General features: G+C 39.0%; 1 protein-coding gene and 1 pseudogene across 2 annotated transcripts in view; both read right to left on the minus strand.

Moving 5' to 3' along the window:
* IMPG1 (interphotoreceptor matrix proteoglycan 1) overlaps nucleotides 1-21429 on the minus strand; it is a 125948-nt gene that overhangs the window by 79412 nt on the left and 25107 nt on the right. For both annotated transcript variants that reach the window (XM_045542265.1, XM_045542264.1), the window contains 6 exons: nucleotides 20216-20382; nucleotides 19914-19942; nucleotides 15809-15873; nucleotides 11823-11926; nucleotides 7249-7398; nucleotides 689-747 (listed from right to left, as the gene is read on the minus strand). In XM_045542265.1, coding sequence (XP_045398221.1) covers nucleotides 689-747; nucleotides 7249-7398; nucleotides 11823-11926; nucleotides 15809-15873; nucleotides 19914-19942; nucleotides 20216-20382 — 574 coding nt within the window. The remainder of the gene's footprint in view (nucleotides 1-688; nucleotides 748-7248; nucleotides 7399-11822; nucleotides 11927-15808; nucleotides 15874-19913; nucleotides 19943-20215; nucleotides 20383-21429) is intronic.
* Nucleotides 8442-9415, minus strand: LOC123632176 (annotated as a pseudogene).

A 21429-nucleotide genomic window follows, 5' to 3' on the forward strand; every position in this document is an offset into this window, starting at 1 on the left:
ATACTACTGTATATAGGCTTGCTTGGGCCAAAGCCACAGGAACATGATCAAGCCCTGCTTTAGTGTGGCACTATTTTATGGTTTTATTTCTTTTATTTAAAGTTTTAATGTAATAATCTTTGAGTGGTAATGCATTACCACGGTTCAGATGTCAATATAAAAGTTATATTTTGGGGAGTCTTGCTTCCATTCTTGCTTCTGTCCACCCCATTTTTTCAGCTCCCCTACCCCTATAGGGACCATTTTTTATTAGGTTCACCTGTCTCCCTTTGGGCAGCATGATTTGTTTAAATGGTGATGATATTTAACATTTGATAGGAAACCAGGCAATCAGACACCAAGGCAATTAATTGCTACTTTTTTTGATCTGTCTCTACTGTGGTATTTTTCTAAGAGGTTCGTTAACAACAACATTGCCAAGGACAGCAGATGAGCTCTCTGTTGAGAGCAGCATTTCTGACTCCTGTAAGGAGGACGGAATATAGCTTCTGTGTGACTCCCTAAAAATCACCTAGAGTTATGTTCTAATTAGACAATTCCTTTCTCTGGAATGTGTTTAGTTTCCAGGATTTGGCAGAGCCAAACAACTGGGAAAAAGAGACCTTACAATCCTCATGACATTGCTTTTAAAAAGAGGGTAGGGAGAAAGTAATTTAAAAATTGGGAAGTGTTTGATTCTCTTACTTACCTAAATCCTAACACATGGATCTTTTTGAATCCTGGAAGTTTCTTGAATATCTTTTGCATCTGCAGAGAGAAAGAAATTTATGAAATACTCTTTGGTTGTACTGGGTCAGATCTTACCCAACTGAAAAAGCCTAAACAATTTTGATGAATTAGGGGAAAAACTGCAAATGGAAAACTGAAACAATGAACGAGGTCAAAATCTTTGTTTTCAATTATTTCTGAAACCCACAGGAAAGTATTTTGCTACTTATTTAAAAGCTGTAATTGGGTAGTTCTGACCTGCTTTGATGGCTACATAAAATATGAAATAACTTTAAGGTGGCATTTGGAGGAAAATGTTTTAGCTATAGGATTTTCACTTACACACAGAGAAAATAATATTTTCTGACCATAACTAACTGTAGTTGACTATAATATTTTAACCACAATATTTTATGAATTAATTACATGATTAGGAAAATATAATGTTAAAGGAATTATTAAATTCAAAATGGCTGCTGCACCTAAATAAAATGGTAATCTAATAGATTAGAATTGTTCTTAGATTCATGTGGGTTTCACAATAAATCTTAATTAATTTGATCTTGCTACTGAGGCCTGGTATCAGAATACTTTACAATTTCTACACCCAACAACTTCCCAGCCCACCACAGCCTGGCTTCTGCCCCTGGTTCTCTCCAAGCCACTGTGTCTCCAAATCCAGCAGCATTTTCCATTCCTCCTCCACAGTGTTCCTGCTCTCTTTCCTGGTCCTTCTTCCATCCCTCTGACCACTCTCTCAGTCTTCTTTGCTCCACCTGATTCCTGTCTCCACTCTATACTTTAAACATTAGGAGTCTGTAGACTCTCATCCTCAGCTTCCTCGCCTCACCCGCTCCCATTTATTCCCCAAGCTTGACTGTGGGCACTGTGCGAGGCCCTGGGGACACTGTCACATAGACCTGTATGGCCCTATCCAGCCTTCCTTTTGGAAGGTTGGGAGGCAGGAGAGACCAAGAGGAAGGGATGGTGGTTTGGTGGTGAAGCTTGGGAGGGAGAGCAGGGTGAAGAGTGAGGCTGAACAGGTGAGCAGACACCCACCCCTGTCCTCTCTTCCTTGTCCCCTCTGCCCTCTCCCTTTTGCTGGGGGATCTCATTTTCTTCTGTGGCTTCAATAATCACCTAACATATAGCTTTCAGTTCTTTGCAGAAATATCTCAACCGTTTGCCACTAACTAAATCTGCCCCGACCAGAGTCATTCTTTTCCTCTCAAATCTGCCTTTTCCCCCCAGCCTTTCTACCTCAGTCAGGGTGATGAGCACCCATCATCTTCCATCCCCCAAAGCCCAGCATCCCTAGGTACCTTCTCTTTGCCTCTCACATGCAGCCACCAGCTCCCATTGATTCAAATCTCACAACATCTTTGTTTCCATCATGTCCTTCTTATTCTCAGGGTTGGCACAGCCAAAATGAGTTTATGTGTGTGTGGTGGAGGAGGGAAGAAGAAATGGTTTTCTGGGTGTGTTGGGAGTGGGGAAAGGAGGAGGTATCTCCCTGACTATAATTTTTTTCTAAGTTAATCATTCTATACCTGTTGCTCTTTGCTAAAAATCCCTTGCTGAGCTGCACTGCCTATTGAATAAAGTCCAATTCTTTAGAGTGGCATTTAAGACCTGCCAAAATCTTCACACTCGCCCCCCCTCTGCAGGTACCTTAACATTGCATTTGCACTTCCTTGTTATCATTATCCTCTTGGCCAATATCCTGTCCTCTATTGACACTAAACTGTCCCGTGTCCCTCCCCACAGACAACATGCACTTCTCTTTCTCCATGCTCCCATGAATTATTTTCCCTTGGTGTAAGATGCAATTGCTCATTGACTGCTTCTCCCCACACCCATTTTCAAAGCCAGCTCAAACATCTCTATTGAAAAGCATTTGTAGGGACCCAAAGTCAGTTATTTCAATTATTTCTTCTCTCTATTCTATAAATTATTACGGAATGGCCCATAAAGATCTGTGAGGTATATGTCAGTTTCCCTCCCTGAGATTATGCACCTTGGCCTCAGGGGCCAGGTCTTGTTTGTTCATCTTTATCCCACTTCCCCAGTATCTAGCAGATTGTCATTCACATGGCAGGGACTCAGCAAATTTGTTTGATTGAGTTGAGTGCATCTCTTTATTCTCTAAATGCATCAACATGCCACTGTGTTATCACTGTATCTAAAGTTACTGCCAGTTCTGCATTACCATGCCAAGGACTAGAGCAGTGATGCACAGATAATCCCCAAATCACTTATGTTGGGTTTTGGAGTACAGAGTGAACTTTTTTTCCCCAGCTGACTGATTTACCTTCTAATTATATTTTCTTGTGCCAATACTAAAACTAGTTTTCATTCCTTATAGGAACTTCAGTGATGAAGGTAGCTCAGCTTTAGGGGGAAGAGGAGACACTGGTGTAGGCCTGGGTTTAAATATCAGCTTTGCTACTTTCTACTTGACTCTGAGTTTATTGTTTAATCTCTCTGAATCTTGGTCTCCTTAGCCAAAATGGAATAACAATACATACGTTATAAGATTGCTGTAAGGGATAACTGACAAGTAACAAATACCTGTCATACAGGTGGGCAGGGAAGTGGTGATATTGTATATTTACTTGCTTATTCTCTACCTCTCCTACTGGATTACTAGCTACTGAAGGCCCAGTTTTTTCTTATTTCCCCAGTGACCACACAGCATAGAGCCTGGCAAGGGCAGATCAAGCTTTCAGATGGCTGTTTCTGAAAGACTCAGTGGAGGGAAGGGCAAGATGAAGGCCTTACAGAGGTAGGAATTTTCCATGCCTCCACGCACACCCTGTCATGGGCTCAACAGAGAGGAACTAGGAGGTTGGGTTCTGCAGAGCTGGTCTTTATTCTGCGGGCAGGAAGCAAAGGCTGTGTATGTGCTTCAGGTCTGCCCTGGCCTCCTGGGACAAACAGCTTTGGGGCCACAGGGAATTTATCATGCCATTCCAGTGACAGCACCAGGAACTGAATGCTTAAATATGAGCTGCAAATTCTGCAGCTGGAGATTCAGATGCTGAATCATCCCTCTCTCTTGTCCAGGATTCTAAAGGCACTGTTATATGTATGAAAACAGTCAATCAAGCACAGAATTGCCTCTGTAGAGGTCCACAGCTTCAGCATCTGCAACTGGGAGCACTGCTGGGGAGAGCCACTCTCCTCTCCTGGAGTGCTCCATGCACTGGCTCAGGCGGAAGGGAGTTATTGCTTGTGTTCATGTCTGCTTTGTGAACCTGTCTGTGATTGATTAAGAATCGGCTCTGCTTAGGAGTGTGTAGAAGGCATCTAGGGAGGAGATGACAAAAGCCTCAGTTAATTTTGCTAAATAATCTTCTGGGGACCTTCCAATCATGGAGCACTAACCACTAAATTTCTAATTAAGTACCCAGTTAACCTTATTAATAATGCTAAATGCACAGGGGCCTCCCCGATTCTGCTGTAATGTAAGTTAACAGGGCTATAAAAAGGCAGCCAGTGTTGAGTTCTCACGAACGTTTGCACAGGAGAAAACATTCAGACAACAAGTAAAGCGATTCCTTTTGACATTTGTATTAAATTGCTCATTAGGTTTATTGTGGAAATTAAATTACCACTAAGCACTGTCCATTAATTCCTGATTAGTCCCAAATGGCTGTGCTAATGCAGGCCTGGGGCTGTGGTGGGGCTGACTGATTATCCAGGGCAGGCTGTGGGGTAGTCAGGGCCCTGCTCGGGAGCCTGCGAAGGGAATAGATGCTGTAAGCAGAGGAGCTCCATCTTGGAGAAATAGTGACTGTGCAGATGGAACCAGCAGGAATGATACGATGGGTCTCTAGAACAAGACTGGGCAAGACATACTCTTCTTTGGCTAATAAGTTTTACAGAGTCCAGAAGGGGCATGCCCACTTAATGATGACACAATAGGTCTTTCCTAATAAATATATATTTGGGAAAAATAGGAAATATAGCATTGTAGTTAAGAGAAGAGTTCTGGTGCCAGGCTGCCTGGGTTGGAATCTTGGCTCTGCCAGATAATAGGTGTAATAGGTGTGTCATCCTGGCATATTAATCTTCTTGTGCCTCAGTTTCTTCTCTTAAAAAAGGGGAATAATATTACTTATAGGATTGCATGAAAAATTAAATGAGTTTATATACATATATAAAGCATTAAGAACAGTACTGGCTGTTATTTCTATACACAGCAGTTTAGACTTAGAAAAGGACTGTGAGGTCATCTGTAATTTCTAAGTGAGGAAATGAAGGCCAGGGAAAATTAGTGTGCCCCAAATTTTCACAGCTAATTTTTGGCAGAAACAGTACTAGAATCCAGATTTTTAAAAAATCCCAATGTATTTGCATTATTATATATCAGGTTGTTTTAGGTGCTTAGAAAATTGATAACAGGTCAGTGAAGAGTCAATTATCCAACTTTGAAGATATTTTGACTGCACTAAGGATTTGCTGAAAAGAATGTTTCAAGGAAAAAATGGAAACGTTGACAAACTAGTCTTTAATTCATTCTATCTAATAATCCATGTCTAAGTACTTCTCTGGTTCATAAATACCCCATGCTGATTCTTTCTCTTTAAAGTTTGTAGAAAGGATTGTTTACATTTTATTGACTGAATGCTGATGCGAGGAGAGGTTGGAGGTTAAGAATGTTTCACTTATTCATCTCCTCTCCAGGTGAGAGGAGGTAAGTATCGAATTCACCATGAGAAGTGGGGCCCCGTTTGTTCCCTGGCCATGTTAAGATTCATGTGCACTCAGGCTGTCCATAAATGTAGTTCATTCACGGTTATGTCATCTCATGGATGCTTCCATTTTCAGTTGCATTTATACAAATAATTACTGAGTAGTTGACTGCATCTCAAGCTTGTATTAGAAGGTTAGGCTTCAGAGGTGAAAGGATCAGTTTCTGCTCTCAAGGGGAAGCTCATAGCCTGGTGGTGCTGAGGGTGGCAGGTGAGGAGGGAGGAAAAGAGATGGCAAAGGCCATAGACACGTGAACAAGCGATCTCGAGACAGGCTGATTAGTGTTGCGCCAGCAGTGGGCACCAAGTATGAGCAAGCCCAGGAGAGAGTAACTGAACCCAGAATGGGTAGAAGGAACTTTCCATGATGAAGTACCTAAAATGAGACTTGGGGAAGCGCATACTAGACAGAAAAGGCAGCACACGTAAAGGGTAAATGTGAGGAAAATTTACAAAGAGTTTGTATTTCTGAAAACTAGAGTGCAAAGGAAAGAAGTGATAAGGAACTAGTGTAAAATGAGGCTGGAAAGGAAGGCAGGGATCTTATCATGGTATACAGATGCCACGCTCAGCATAGAGTTGGATTCATTTAATATCTTTCAGAGACTTGAAGAGCATTTGAATTTAATCAAGGACAGTCATACGATGATGGTCAGAGATGGAAGAGACATAATGGAAAGACTGCTCAGTTTAGTAATTGATAACATGGACAATAAAATTGCCTTCCACTTATCACCTAGAAAAATATCATGTCTTTTAATTGCATCAAACTGTAAAAATGGAAATATTATGTAAAGAAAAAATATTATGAATTAAAATTCATATTTCAGTATGTTTTTTACTTGGTGCCTATGTGGTTATTTTATTTTATTTTATTTTAATCCTTTATTGAAGTATGATTGAGATGTAAAAAGCTGTACATCTTTAATATATACATCTTGATGAATTTGTCTATAAATTTATACCCATGAAACCATCACCATAATGGTCATTTAGACATATAGAATATCTGCATAGCAGCTTTCGGCTGAATGAGATTTAAAAACCTACTAACATTTAAAGAAAATCTACATGAAAATATAGTAGTCCTCCCTTATCTGGGGGAGATACATTCTAAGACTCCCAGTGGATGCCTGAAACCTCAGATGGTAGCTAACCCAATATATACTATGTTTTTTCCTATACATACATACCTATGATAAAATTTAATTTATAAATTAGGTACAGCAAGATATTAATAACAATAACCAATAATAAAATAGAACAATTATAACAATATACTGCAATAAAAGTTATGTGAATGTGGTCTCTCTTTTTCAAAATATCTTATTGTACTGTGCTCACCCTTCTTGTAAAGATGTGAGATGATACAATGTCTATGTGATGAGATGAAGTGAGGTGAATGATGTAGGCATTGTGGCATAGTGTTAGGCCACTCTTGACCTTCTGATGACATGTCAAATTATAAGTTGTCTATTTCTAGAATTTCTTATTTAATATTTTGGACCAGAATGGACCATGAGTAACTGAAGCTGTGGAAAGCAAAATTGTGAATAAGGGGGGACTACTCAAGAATGGGGAAGCTGGAATGAAAAGCTTCCCTGAAGATCCTTTCGTCCTGAGATTTTGAGACCCACTGTAGTTTCTGTTTTCTTTTTGATGGTTAGAAATGAATGCCTGGCCACAAGAAGTTGGAACTGTTAGCCAAAAGTGTTTATGTCCTGTTGGCTCCCTGATTCTCAGTCATGACTTAAATGTGGTCGTGTGGGCTGGGTCCACTCACCTGAAGTTGAGACTTTACTGCTAGCTCCTGGTAATATGGGGACTGGGAGTCAGCAAGCTCTGCCTTGAACCTCTGGTTCACCAGAGAGACGCTCAGCTCCACTTTCTGATCCGGAGGGCCCTCGGACGCAGTGAATTCTGTTTCTCTTTCCTGAATCAAAAAAAGGACTTCCATTTATATAAACCACAAACAAATAGCTATATTATATAACACATATTGATATTGTCTCGAGAAGTGAATTATGAAGGCTCAAGTGCTTTTTGAATCAAAGTCCTATTAACTAGAAGTGGCCTCTGAATTTCAGTGAGAGACAAAGTATTGAAGCTCCAACAAACTATTTAGAGTCCTTGAGAGCACTGTTGTTTTATGACTGTGTATTCTTCATGAAAGCATTTACTTACATGGATATACATACATTCCCTACATACACACACACACACACACACACACACACACAAGCACACACATTTACGTATATATTGCTGGTGCATCACTAGGATTGTCCCATATCATTGTATTACTTTATAAATACTCTTTGGTGAGGATTACATTAGACAAAATAACCTACAGATGCTGAAATATTATTTAATATACTTTTTTTTTTAGAGAAGAGTCTAGACTAGTTTAATGAGAACATTTGAACTCAAACTTCACATTGAAACTAGTTAGAAAGTACTATCAAGCCAAGAGAGGGTTTGAAATTTCTCTCAGAAGGAATGGCACATTTGGGCCACCTTTGGATGCAGGTAGCTAAGAACAGAAGCACTGTTATCATGCTCCAGATTTGGCCTTGATCACAAAGGGCCAGGGTCCATCCTTCTTGCCCATTGGCCTGGGAACCAGCAGGGGCCTCTCACTGCTCTGAATTCACATGGGCTGCCAGGGCCCACAGCAAGCCTGGAGCTGTGTTTCAAACTTGGGTTTGATAGATTTTCAGCATTGGGTACCCAGATGATACTGAGATCTGCACAGCTTTCCCCCAAAAGAAAGAAATATGTCTGTGGAAAATTGAATGTCTCTGGTTATATACATAGTCTCTCATAGTGAAATGAGAGTTAAGGAAGCTCAAAGAAGAGAATGACCAACTGGAAGCTACCATGAAGGACAGAGCTCAACTGAATGGTAGAAGATGTATTTCTTCCTCTTTTTCTTTTCCTTTCTTTTTCTTTTACACTGAAAGCAAATTAATTTATTTAGTACTTTTTCCATTCCATATCATCAGGAGGGTTGATTTCAACTTTTCTTTTACCTACATCAGACCAGTTGGTACTGAAAACTGTACCACCAGACTCCATAAATGATTTGCTAATGGCATGTTTAGATCTGCTGAAATAATTTGTTTAAAGCTCCATCTCCCTCCAGCATCTCATTCTTTTCTTCTTTGATCTCGCCAACCAATTTATCTCAATTTCTTATATAATGAGATGATGATGGGTATAGATTCTCTATATCTGCTGTGAACTGTTTTGGCTTAGACACATCTCCTTGCCCTCCCAGTGTTTCCCATCTCACAGCCTCTGGCTTTTTCACTTTAACTTCAATCTCTGTAAAAAGTACTTTAAATGTGCTCTGTTCTGGCATGACAGGATAAAGAAGTCTCAGTTTCATATCGTAATCCTCTCCAGATGGAAGTTTCACCAAAGCAGACAGCTCTTTTTCTGAAAATTCCATATTTACATCATTCTTCTGAACATTCTTGATCATAAGTGTCATGATGACTTGAGATTCTGTTTGATACCAGTCATACTTGATTTTTGACTGCTGCGTCTGCTGGGGTGTAGACGTCTCAGATTCTGATCCATTCTGAGCTTCTTGACACCTTTTAATCCAGACACTGAAATCAGCATTTGCACTCTCTAATTTTTGCCCTTCTGTAAAAGTTTCTAGAGCAACAGCATAGTTTTTTTTTTCATGGTATTCACATGTCCCTTTTCTCAGCATAGCAGTAGAATTATTTGGATTGAGTTCGAGAGACTTCTTTGCATTAGCAACCGCATCACTGCAATTCCCAACAAGAATATGACAATAAGCTCTTTGACAATAACATTGTGTATCTGGTTGCAGTCAGCTTCTCTAATGCTGCCTGGTGGTCCTTGACAATCAGAGCATCTGAGAAGCTCTGGGAAAACCTCTGGGCTGTTGTTGCAGGGCCTGCTGCAGCCGCCATCCCCGATAGTCACAACTGCTGCCCCTGGAGCTGCTACTACCGCGAGTGTCAGCTCCGCCACCACCCAAGGGGGAAACTTCTGCCTCCTCTTCATTTCTTGTCACAAACTCACCTCTTTCATGAGTGTGGACAATAGCACAGCCTCCAACTTTGTAGGACACAAGGAGGATGTGGATTCACACTTAACAGACTTCTGATGTTTGTTTAAAAGAGCTTCATTCGTTCAAAAAATACACATTGAGTTTCCATATGAGTGTAGCACAGTGCTAGGATCAATGGCCATTAAAAGAAAAGTATGGCATATGGTATTATTCTCTAGAAGCTTACCAGTTCATTAGGCAGATTTGAAGTTTATGTAAGACATTTAAATAAATTCTTTAAATGTGTTAGTGAGAAGGGTCTTAACTTACCCTCCGCCACCAGATTAATTTTTCATGCCTCTCACCCGGCACCTTCAGAGACTCGCTTGTTACCTATGGGTTAAAACTCAAACGCTTTTTCCTGAGTTCAAGGTTCTCCGTAGTCTGAGTCCAACTTGTTTGAATAATTTTAGTCTCAGTTTCTCCTCTGCCCTGACTGCCAGACTGCTCTGTTCACGGCTGCTCAGACACCACATTGCTTATGCTAGTCTCCTACTAGAGATCCTCCTCATTAGACCCCACCCCCTACCTCCAGCAACACACACACACACACACACACACACACACACACACACACACACACATGTTTTTCTTCTCTTACCATCTGGGGTAGAAGAAATCTTTGCCCCCTCTGAACTCCTTCCTGTAGCATTGATAACATTGGAACCACTCATTTGGCGCCTATCATATACTCTTCTAGAGTCTTTTTATATGCAAACCTTGCCACCCCACAAATAATCCCCTTGATCCAGCATGATTCTTACTCTTCAATGAACCTCAGAGCAAGAAACATGGGGCCATTTATACCCCAAACTCTCAGTGAATATACATGACTATGGGTGGCATCCCCTGCAACTTGTCCTGGCTTATCATTTCATCCCAGTCACCTGCCACCTTCAGTCATAGCTCTTAGACTATTTTACGGTACGTAATCACATTATAAATTCCTTGGAAGCAGGGATTGTGTCTTGTTCATTTTAGGATCTTTGGTGCATAGCCTAATGCCTGGCACATCAGCAGATTTTTGTAATGTTTGCTGAATGAAAGAATCAGTGATAGATGCAGGTGGTAAAAAGGATATTAAGAGAAGGATGCAATGAATGTGAAATGAAATATTAGATGAGACATGGGGGATGTAAGAAAAGAGAGAAGACAGACTAGTTGCCTTAGAAATTTTATAGGGAATATATATTGAATTATGGTCAATAATTTTTTTTCTAACAGCAATTTTCACAGTTGATGGAGCAGCATTTTTCAGAAAAATACAATATTTTCATTTTTTGTTTATGCCAATAGTTCAACCAAACCTTCAGCCATGTGGCTTAAAAGGCAGATACAGTGGCCAACTGGGTCCAATCCCTGATTTCTCACGTAGAGCTGCCGAGACTACACTTTGTGCCTTTGCCCAGCAGCTTTGAACAAATGGTGTCTGAGCAACTGTGAACAGAGTAGTCTGTGCCCTGGAGAGAGGTTGGCAGAAAGGGGAAAGGACCAGGGGAGCCATCTCACAGGCGCTGGGCATAGGGATGAGAAGTGCCAGGTTCTTGTCCACCACTCCTTATCCTACTGCCCCCTTTGGGGTCTCTAGCCCTCATGACTAATGAGAACAGTGGTTCCCTGCTTTGGCACTGAGTGTCTGGGCTCCAGACTGGTTAGGGAGGTAAATTCCCCCCTTTTTTTGATAACCACCATTAAATTCTGTAACAATTCTCTCATTCTGCACACCTTTCACTCAAGAGTGGTGACAAGTGCTCCTCTTGGCCTTAGCACATGATTTATTTTTCCCCAGATTGACAAACAGGATCTTAATCATTTGATATCTGACCTATTCATGCTGTATATGACTGAGAACACAACCTTCACTCTTGCTGTCAAGCGTGAATGGGATTACACTTCAGTGGGGAAAGGCCCTAGTGACTGATTGACTGATTCATTCATTCTAACACTTTGTAAGCACCAACTGTAGATAATGTTCTGTTAAGTACTGGGGGGAAAAAGCCCCTGCCCTCCAGAGCTTACAATTAAGTTGTTTCTTGTAATTCCTCCCTCCTTATCCTAGTCCTCAATTTATTACATTTTTTTCCCCTCTCAGTTGCCAGGAAGAAGTGAGAATAGTGAATAGAACAAAGTCACTGACTGTTAATCAGAGTGATAAAAATGCAGCACTAATATTACTGAATGGCCAGGTCATCCATTCTCTTTTTCTGTTTTGCTAAAAGAACAAAAACAGGCACGTGAAGAGCTAGACCAACTCTTGAACTTCTTACTGTTGTGGGCATCTTGGTGCCGTTGAGGGTATCATTGAGAATTTCATTGAGGAATGTGTCATCAGGAGTGGGAAGGAAGGGCTTCAGTGAGACATCAGCAGCATCTGTGGAAATTAAAAAAAATTACAGACACAAAAATGAGATTGGAGGAGTTTAAATTAGAACAAGGGCAAAATTCCATACGCTTTTTCTGTCACTCTGGAACTTACAGATGTTAGGTGCCTTCTGAACTCATATTTTTAAGATCACATAAATATGTCCTTGAAAAAAATATGACTCATACTTTTTTTTTTTTAATCTGAGTTAAATTCTTCATTCTTCCTCTTTAGAACCCCAGGTTGATGCTACCCTAGATGTGTTACCGTTAAATGCTTTTACCTGATGAGATATGATTAATTTTTCTTTTTGAGACAATATAAAGGATGCATAGACAGATGAATTTGTTCTTCAGAGTTTTCTTAGGGTACTACACAAATCCTTAAAATTTAGATTGCTTTAGCAATCATCGAGGCATAGGATTTTTTTTTTTTTACTTTTCTTCATTATTATTTCAGCATATTGTGAGGGTACAAAAGTTTAGGTTATGTTTATTGCCTTGCCCCATTCTCACTCTTCTGAAACAGAAGAGGCATAGGATTTTAATCAGAAATTCCAAGAGATGAAAGATCTTGGACTTAAGATGCCATCAATTTCACTCCTTTTAGAACAGACCACCATAAACCATTTCAGATATGTGGCAAATGTTTGGATATATTTAAAGACCTCCATAGAATGGAAGTCTAAGTTTTATTCAAGTAAAAAAAAAAGAGGCATCATTGTAATACAAATGCACTTCTATTTATAAACAATTATTTAAAAAATGCTCAGAGAAAATAGTGTTATAATTAATTGGTTTATATGTAGCCAGAAATACCTTTCCATTTCAATCTTAATTAGGCAAACACATAGAATGTATTACTTTATTTTTGTGTTTTAGAAAACAGGATATATCAAAAAATGAATTGATCTTTTCTTGCCCCCTGAGGAGTATGTGGTGTCTGGGAATCAGCCGTCACAAGGGGTCGCTTGTAACTGTGAGGTTCTGTGAAGTCATCGTACTGGGAATGGAATTGTGGTTCCTAGTGGGGGAGGTGTGAGGGCGGGTATCAAAATCATCTGGGGAAGACTTTTTTTTTTTTGCTAATAAAATACATATTCTGTGGCACATCAGAATCTCAAAGGATGTGGTCCCTGTCACCTTCCCCTTCAGCCCTAGTTGAAAAACCCTGCTGTAAGCAACTGGGATGGATGGGTTTGTATATCCTGAACTTCACCAGACTGTTACCAATTTAAAGTGTCTTCAAGCTGTATAATTCCATAAAAATTCTGTTTATACCACATTTTTTGTTACAATAAAAAGATGCTTAGCTAGTATACTAGAAGAACAAACCTTTTGTTGTCATTTGGATATCCTTCTATTTTATTGCCTTGAAAAGAGAAATTATCCACACTATGAAAACTAAGAACAAATATTAGGTAGCCTAGATTTATCTTCTAGCACATTCAGCCTATTTTGGAGATATTTCACTCTTCACACGTAAGACACCTGTTAACAACATTTCTCTGTCAAAATCTAGTCTCAGGAAACTTTACTATAACTGAAAAATTCAGTTATAATCAGTGTCTGAACCCACTTAATGTCCTCCTTTCCTAGGGAGTGTTGCATTTACATTTTAAGGTTTCAGGTTAAAGATAAGGAAAATTTAATTTTTGAATTGCAAACTTATATATCCAAATTCCACTACACTTGCAAGTTTTATCAGTAATTGTAATGGAGGGGTTAGGGTGGACAGTGAAAGTTGGGAGAAGAGATAGTTTTCTTTTGAGTAAAGTCTTCAAGGTGTCCCTAGGTTCACACTGTCAAGAAGATTTTCGACTCTCTTTCTGCATTAGATCATCACTGATGCTGTCTCTGAGAAGTATGAGAACTGCTTTCATTGCAGTTAGGATCTGGCAGTTTTTTTGTAGCTGCATTTTGGAAATAATCTCAACAGTAGAAGTATCTGTGTGTGAATCTCAATCTTAGGAGCACTGGGGAAATGATGCCAAAACATTTGTTGTTGGAACTCAAATATATAGTGCGTGTTGCATTATATCATTTGTCCACCATTCTCTCAAAGTTTTTGTAGATAAAAAATAATTTATAATAAAGAGTTCATTTTAACTTATTGTTTAGTTTATCTTAACTAAATTTAATCTTGTCTTACAAGATTACTTCTTTTCAGCTAAAAACTTCTTTCAGCTAAAATGTACTAACTTCAGATTTAAAAAATAGAAATACAAATTTCAATTCTCACATTAATTTTGGTTATTTTTCAACCTTAAAAATGAAGTCAATGAAAAGCATCTTTTAATATTATTTCTCCTGTAAATAATACTTTCTTGAATAAGATGTTATTAGGGTTGCACGTCAAATCTGAGTTGTTTATAAGGGGAATTAACAAATATGTAGCTCTTCTTTTTATAGTTAAAAGATGTGTTTTACCACTAATGTTTTTAATAATTGAAATTGACCTAGCGTTCTTGTATTATTAGCTACAAGTCAGCACAGAAATGGTAAAATATCTGAATTTATGAAAAATACTAAAATATAGTCACAGCTTTCTGAAATACTAAAATACAGCTTTCTCTGTATGTCAGTAAATAAAGAAATAGGAAAATAATATTGTTTTAAAAATCTCTATTTTTTCAATTTCTAGATTTAAAGTCATCAAAATTTGATTTCTTAAAACATTATTAACATAACTAAAAATCAAATACACTGAGGAAAACATTGCTTAGAGGACAGTTTTATATTGTATATTTAAAAGTATTCTTAAATTATATGAGAAAATGGAAAGACTGTAATAGAAAAATACATGAAAGAGAAATTTCAAACATCTAATAAAAATAGGAAAAATTATTTTCTCTTTCCTTTTGGCAAACATTAAAACAAATAGTAATATTTAGCATTAGCAAGTGTGCAATAAGATAGGCTCTTTTGACCAGTGTGTTATTTAAATTATAACAAAATTTCTGGAAAACAAATTTGGCAAAAATCTATCAAAAGCCTTAAGATTCATAGTCTTTGATTTAGTAGTCTATTTTGAGAAGTCAGTGATTTGACAAAGATTAGTGTTTAAATATGTTAATTAAAGCAATATTTGTGGCTGAGCATGGTGGTCCACACCTGTAATCCCAGCACTTTGGGAAGTTGAGGCAGGAGGATTGCTTGAGGCCAGAAGTTCAAGATCAGCCTGAGCAAAGTAGTAAGACCTCGTCTCTACAAAACCTAAAAAAAAATTAGCCAGGCATGGTGGTGTGTGCCTGTAGTACTAGCTACTCAAGAGGCTGAGGCAAGAGGATCACTTGAGCCCAGGAGTTTGAGGCTGCAGTGAGCTATGAGTCCAGGAGTTTGAGGCTGCAGTGAGCTCTGATCATGCTACTGCACTCCAGCTTGTCTCAAAAAAAGAAAAAAAAAAACCCAAAAAAACCGAAAAGCATTATTTGTAATAGCTTATAAACACAATGATGGAATGGTCTCATTGATTACATTTGTATAGCTACAATAGAATGTTGGAAGTCATCAAAATGATTATTGAAGTTTTAGTGGAACTAATGTTCTTTACATCATGTTAAGTAAAAAAAGTGATACTAACTCTTAAGTATGGTCTCAGTAATACGTACATATAATAGGAGAAAGACGGCAGAAAATAGGCAAAAATGATGACGGTTGCCCCTAAATTGTAGATAATAGATGATTTGGCTTTACCTTTATTCTTTCCTATATTTTTTACGTTTTATACAATAAAATTTAAATTATTTTATAAGGTTAGGAATATGAGTTAGTTTGAGAAAGTACATTATAAACTTTGTTCACTTCAGTTAACGATTGCTTTGTAGATAACATGGTTTCATGATGATTTGAATTAAAGTTTGGAAGCAGATGAGATGAGATCTAAGCTTACCTGTTGAAAACACAGGGGCTTCACCAGGCTCTCCCAATGTCTCTTCTGTAGATATTTCATCTTTTCTATTAGCACAACAAAAAAGAAAACAGAGGTGGTGACAAGGAACTTGATGACAGTAGGGGACATACATTTAAATTTGCCTATACTGAATAGACCTAAAAATTAGAGAAAACGTATAGTTTAAAACTGGATTTACCTATGTTTTCTTTTATTACAGAAGTAATATTTGAATGTATTCTCATTGAAGAAAAATTTAACAGCCTCTTAAAATGGCTATGTTTGACTCCAGGGTTTTCCATCAGTTTTGTGTGGTCCTGGGGAGGCTTTCCATAGTAGACAACGCTGCTGATCTTTAGGGCTTGATGTTTTACAGTCCCATTGTGCTCACTCTAGGTTCTTGATAATTGATGACGTGCTCTGTGACTGAAATATTCTTCCAAAAATCCCAGACCCTCAAGCCTGCATATCCAGAGTCATTAAACTTATCTAATAACACAACTCTTGTGGTTACAGTAATGGTAGAGAAGTTGCTTTATAGGTAATGCAGTTGTATGAAATCTGTATTCTGGACACAACCACTGTCTATGATGGTAACCAGCCAGGAAATTGGGGATAGGTTTGCAGTGCCATGGATAGCAATGTGGAAGATGTTCTAGGGGCAGATCCAAGTCATGGTGGTAAAGCTGTCTGCATATAATGTTGGTTCATCTTAGCAAGCATTATTTAGAAAGGAGTACTGATAGTGATATTTTTTTGAAGCTCACTGAAAGATTTGTTGCTTTCAGCTATTAGGTACCACAGGATTGTGTCTGTGTTAGTATAATATAACAGTATTTGATCAATATATTTGATCTAATTATCTGTGGCTCATGATGGTGGTAAGATCAAAGGGAACGGCTAGAAGTTCTGTTGTTTCAGAGTCATCTAGATTGGTCATAGCCAATAGTACCACCTACATATTTCTGCTACACCCAATTCTGCCAAAGTGCTAGTAAGTGTAATATACAAAATATTATCAATCAGCCAGGCACAGGTTCTAACCAGTCAGAATGGATGTCAGTTGTAAACACGGATAACTACAGTGGTCCACAGAGGCCAAATATAAACTCAGATTCATAGTAGAATTTGGAACCAGCTATTCTTGTTATTTTTTTTCTGGTATTATACCATGTACTTAATAAGTAGTTTTTAATGGAGATTATATTTAATAAACTCTCATATCAAACATTATATATAGTGTTTATGACTTAGACAGTTTTTTAAATATTATAGATCTTTGTTTATATTATTAGTAAGCTCTCCAGGAGCAGAGAGGAGGGGATGGGTATATTCACACCTAACAGGTGTGGTGCGCACCGTCTGGGGGATGGACACGCTTGAAGCTCTGACTTGGGCAGGGCAAAGACAATGTACATAACCTAAACATTTGTACCCTTGTAATACGCTGAAATAAAAAATTAAAGAAAATAGTAAGATCTCCCTTCCTTCTAATTACTTGTCTCCTTGTTTTGCCTTGTTGTAAGAAAGAAAATAGCCAAGAAGAGTAGTTAGTGAAAGGCTGGCTATTGCATTAGTTACAAGTTAACAGCTCACTTGTGCAAGACTCTGTGTGGGATGCTGTTTCCTTATCCTTTACGAAAAGGTGTGATTTTACCACTAAACTGCCAATCTATCCTGTCACCAAGAAGCTGTAAATTGGGAAGCTGGGCCACTCAGTTCTTCCAGTAGCCTTTATTTCAAAGTCATTTGAAATTGGCAGATTTATTGGCTAGTCGAGTGAGAAAATTTTCTGTTTTGTCTTCTTGGGAAGGTTCAAAATAAAAGAGAATTTCTTTCCTTTTTCTTTTTTTAAACAACTTGGTAATCATAGTTAATGTAAAATGTTTGTTTCATGATCCTTCTTTCTCTCCAGCAATGCTGGCAGGCACAGGAGTGGAGAGAATGATGATTTTCTTCTTTCTCTTTCTGGCGTGGATAATTGTTTCTTATAATTAACGTTTCTCTATCAAGATTTGGTACATTCTTTTGCTTTCTTTCTTTCTTTCTTTCTTTTTTTTTTTTGAAAATGGAAGCGTCAGTAAAATATCATCCTCTATTTAAATCAGAGGAGCCAACATGTCTCTGCCTTGTGAACAAAGGTAATACTCTAGTACTAACATTTTCCTAAGGCACATTATTTCTCCTGGAAATCGCTTTTTAGAATTCTTAAAAGAGTGGATTGATAGACATAACTGACTGACAAAATAGGACTTCGCTCGGTTTTGTGTAGTAGGTGGAAAGGTGTGAAATAGTTCCTGCTCTTGAAGGGTTTACACTCTCACAGGGAAACAGGAGAAAGCCAGGAGATGTTAAATAGAAATGTGAGGGCCAAACAGAGTGCAAGGTTCAAAGCAGGGAGAATTGCTGCAGGCTCAGACAGCATGGGGAGGTGGGACTCCACCTGGAGCTTGAACAGGAGTAGCACTTGGATAGGTGGGGTGGACAAGGCAGGTTCTTCCAGGCAAGAGGGAAAGGCTTGAGTCTGAGTTTGGGATGAGTGGGGTGTGGTCTGTGCCGTATGGTGGCAGCAGTTGGATCATGGGTAATGGGGAGGCAAGGTGGAAAGGTCAGGGGGTGACAGGTCTTCTTTAATTAGTTCAGCCTCTGCCTCAGTGGAGGTCCTGGCAGAAAACAGATAACTCAGTCATAGTGAGGTAATTTGAACAAAGTTTAATGAAAGGATTATTTACTAAGTTGTGGGAAGAGTGTGGGCACAACCACAGGGGAGAGTGAGAGGCCACAGGGCAAGTAACAGCGGGTGCTAAAACTACCCTTAGGCCAGGAGGGTGGGAGGATAGCAGGAGCCAGAGACCGGAGGAGGCTCTGTGGAAAGAGCTACCTGGCAGGAGGTGAGATGAAGTTGAAGAAGGCCATGAGAAGGCTCAAAGACTCTGCAGGGGTAGGTGTGTGAGTGTGAGTGTGTGTGTGTGTGTGTGTGTGTGTGTGTGTGTGTGTGTGTGTGAGATAAACTTTCTGTCCTCATCTCCTCTTTCCCTCTGACCTCTTCTCCCCACTGGCTGGCCCTAATCAGAAGCCAGAGGGCAAGGGATGCTACTGGTGCAGTTCTTACCAGCAGCCTCCTGAGCACAGAGGTGAGCTGGAGAAGGGTGGGAGTGGATATTCAGAAGGGCAAGGGGAAGATGTAGGAATCTTTTGAAAGTCATTGAACAGGGCTCGATGTACCAAAAAGAGTATTTCAGACTTATTAATCTAGCAGCAGTTATGCAAATTAAGGAGTAGAGATTAGAGACAGGGACATCTGTTAGGGAGATCAGATTTGACATTTTGACATTTTTCACAGAGGTAATTAATAAGTTAATTAATAAGGTCCACCAACCTGGACCAGGTTGGGGGCAAAGGGAGTAGACACAAAGGAACAAATGTGAAAGGCATTATAAAGTTTCTCCAGTAAGTGATATGGCCACATTTGTGTCTCTCTTTGTAGTTTTATCTTCAGACGTAGATTTCTAAATGTTATAAAACATACGTATTTTGTGAGTTTGGCAACAATATCTCTCTTCTTTGATCATTTTATCTAATGCACTTTCCTTTCCTTTTTCTTTTTCCTTTTTTTTTGCATTGTGATTTTCTTATTTAATATTCAATTCTTGATTATATAGTTTCCAGTGCTTTAGTACTTTAGTATGAGAAATACTAACACTTTACAGAATAGCAAATCAGAGTTCAAAATTCAGGTTGCTCTCTGATTATATTAAATATTTTCCTGATGTAACTAATAGTTTACCATAAATTCTAAAAATCGAACTGTTTTAATGGCTTCATATCTTATAGTGAAGATACATATTAAATACATATCACATAGTGCTGAATTCATTTTATCTGAAAACAATGCAAACATCTATCTCAGTCTATAAGGTCTACACATTTTTCTTTTATATTCCATGTATCTTCAGCACAATATATGCATAAATTGTCTGTCAGAATAACCTACATAGATCTTAGTGGCTGACATAAAATTATAAAGGTACAATAGCTTAATTTCACCCTATTATATGATCTTTCTAAAGTCAAGAGCACGCAGCACTCTATTTTGGATACTTACCTCTCAGGAAAGCTGCTCTGTTTTATTCTCTGAAAAAAGAAAAAGGTAATTTTACCAGGAGATAATGCTAACTGAAGAGCTAAAGTCTATTTTCATTCCTTTCTCTCTTCAACTACACTTCTGCCTGCCAGTGCAATATTATTTTGCAGGAATAAAATTCCTGTTGGCTTTTATGAGATATCTGCAAGCATTTCTTCAACTAATGTTCATGCTGGTGGAAACCAATTCAAAAGGGGCGGGGGCTGGAGGCCTGGGAGCTGTTTGGTTAGTGTTCCAAATAACCATACAGTGTTTAGGCTCACCTGCTGAAGAAGATCCAGGTGCTCTTGGGAGTTGCTGAAGTTTTTGCCAATGTCAAAGAGGCAGAAGGTCTCCTGCTGGCAGATGCTGACCCAGTCCTGGTATTCCCCTATGTCAGGGATGCGATCCAGAAAGATCCGATATGCTTCCCACACCACTTCCTGACACACTGCAATACAGAGCCATCAGCGGTGGAAAATGGCCGTGTCCTTACCCCAACCCGGGTACAATCTGATAGAATGGAAAGTTCTTTCATGGCTTATGTTGACATGCTAATTTACAGCCCCTAGAAATTAATTAATTTAACAAATATTAATTGAACACCTACTATATGCTATGGAGAAAAAGAAAAGAAAGAAAATAGGGATTGAGCATTTAGCCAAAGGAAGAGAAATCAGTTTATTGAAGAGTCATCTGCACCCCCATGTTTATTGCAGCACTATTCACAACAGCCAAAATATGAAATCAACCCAAGTGTGCAACAACAGATGAGTGGATAAAGAAAATGTGGTTTATATACACAATGGAATACTATTCAGCCTTAAAAACAAGGTTGAAACCCTGTCATTTGTGGCAACATGGATGGAACTAGAGGATGTTATATTGAGGGAAATAAGCCAAGAACAGAAAGTTAAACACCGCATATTCTCACTCATATGTTGAAACTATAAAAAGTTGATCTCATAGAAGTAAAAAGAAGAATAGAGGATACTTGAGGCTGAGAAGGGTAGAGGGAAGGGAAAGTTAGGGAGAGATTTATTAAAGGATACAAAATTACAATTAGATACTAGGAATAAATTCTAGTCACCTAGAGCTGGGGTCCCCAACCCCCAGGCCACAGACTGGTACCCGTGGTCTGTTGGGAACCAGGCTGCACAGCAGGGGTGAGCAGCAGGTGATTCATCTCTATTTACAGTGCTCCCCATCGCTTGCATCACCACATAGGCTCTGCCTCCTGGCAGATCAGCGGGACATTAGATTCTTATAGGAGTGTGAATCCTACTGTAAACTGCACATGCGAGGGATCTAGATGGCACACTCCTTATGAGAATCTAATGCCTGATGACCTGAGGTGGAGCTGAGGCAGTGATGCTAGTGCTGGGGAGCGGCTGCAAATACAGATTATCATTACCAGAGAGGTTTGACTGTACAATAAATGTAATGCACTTGAATCATCCCAAAACCATGCCCCACCTGGGTCCGTGGGAGAATTGTC

This window comes from Lemur catta, chromosome 2, assembly GCF_020740605.2.
Source record: "Lemur catta isolate mLemCat1 chromosome 2, mLemCat1.pri, whole genome shotgun sequence".
In the NCBI taxonomy this organism is placed as follows: domain Eukaryota; kingdom Metazoa; phylum Chordata; class Mammalia; order Primates; family Lemuridae; genus Lemur; species Lemur catta.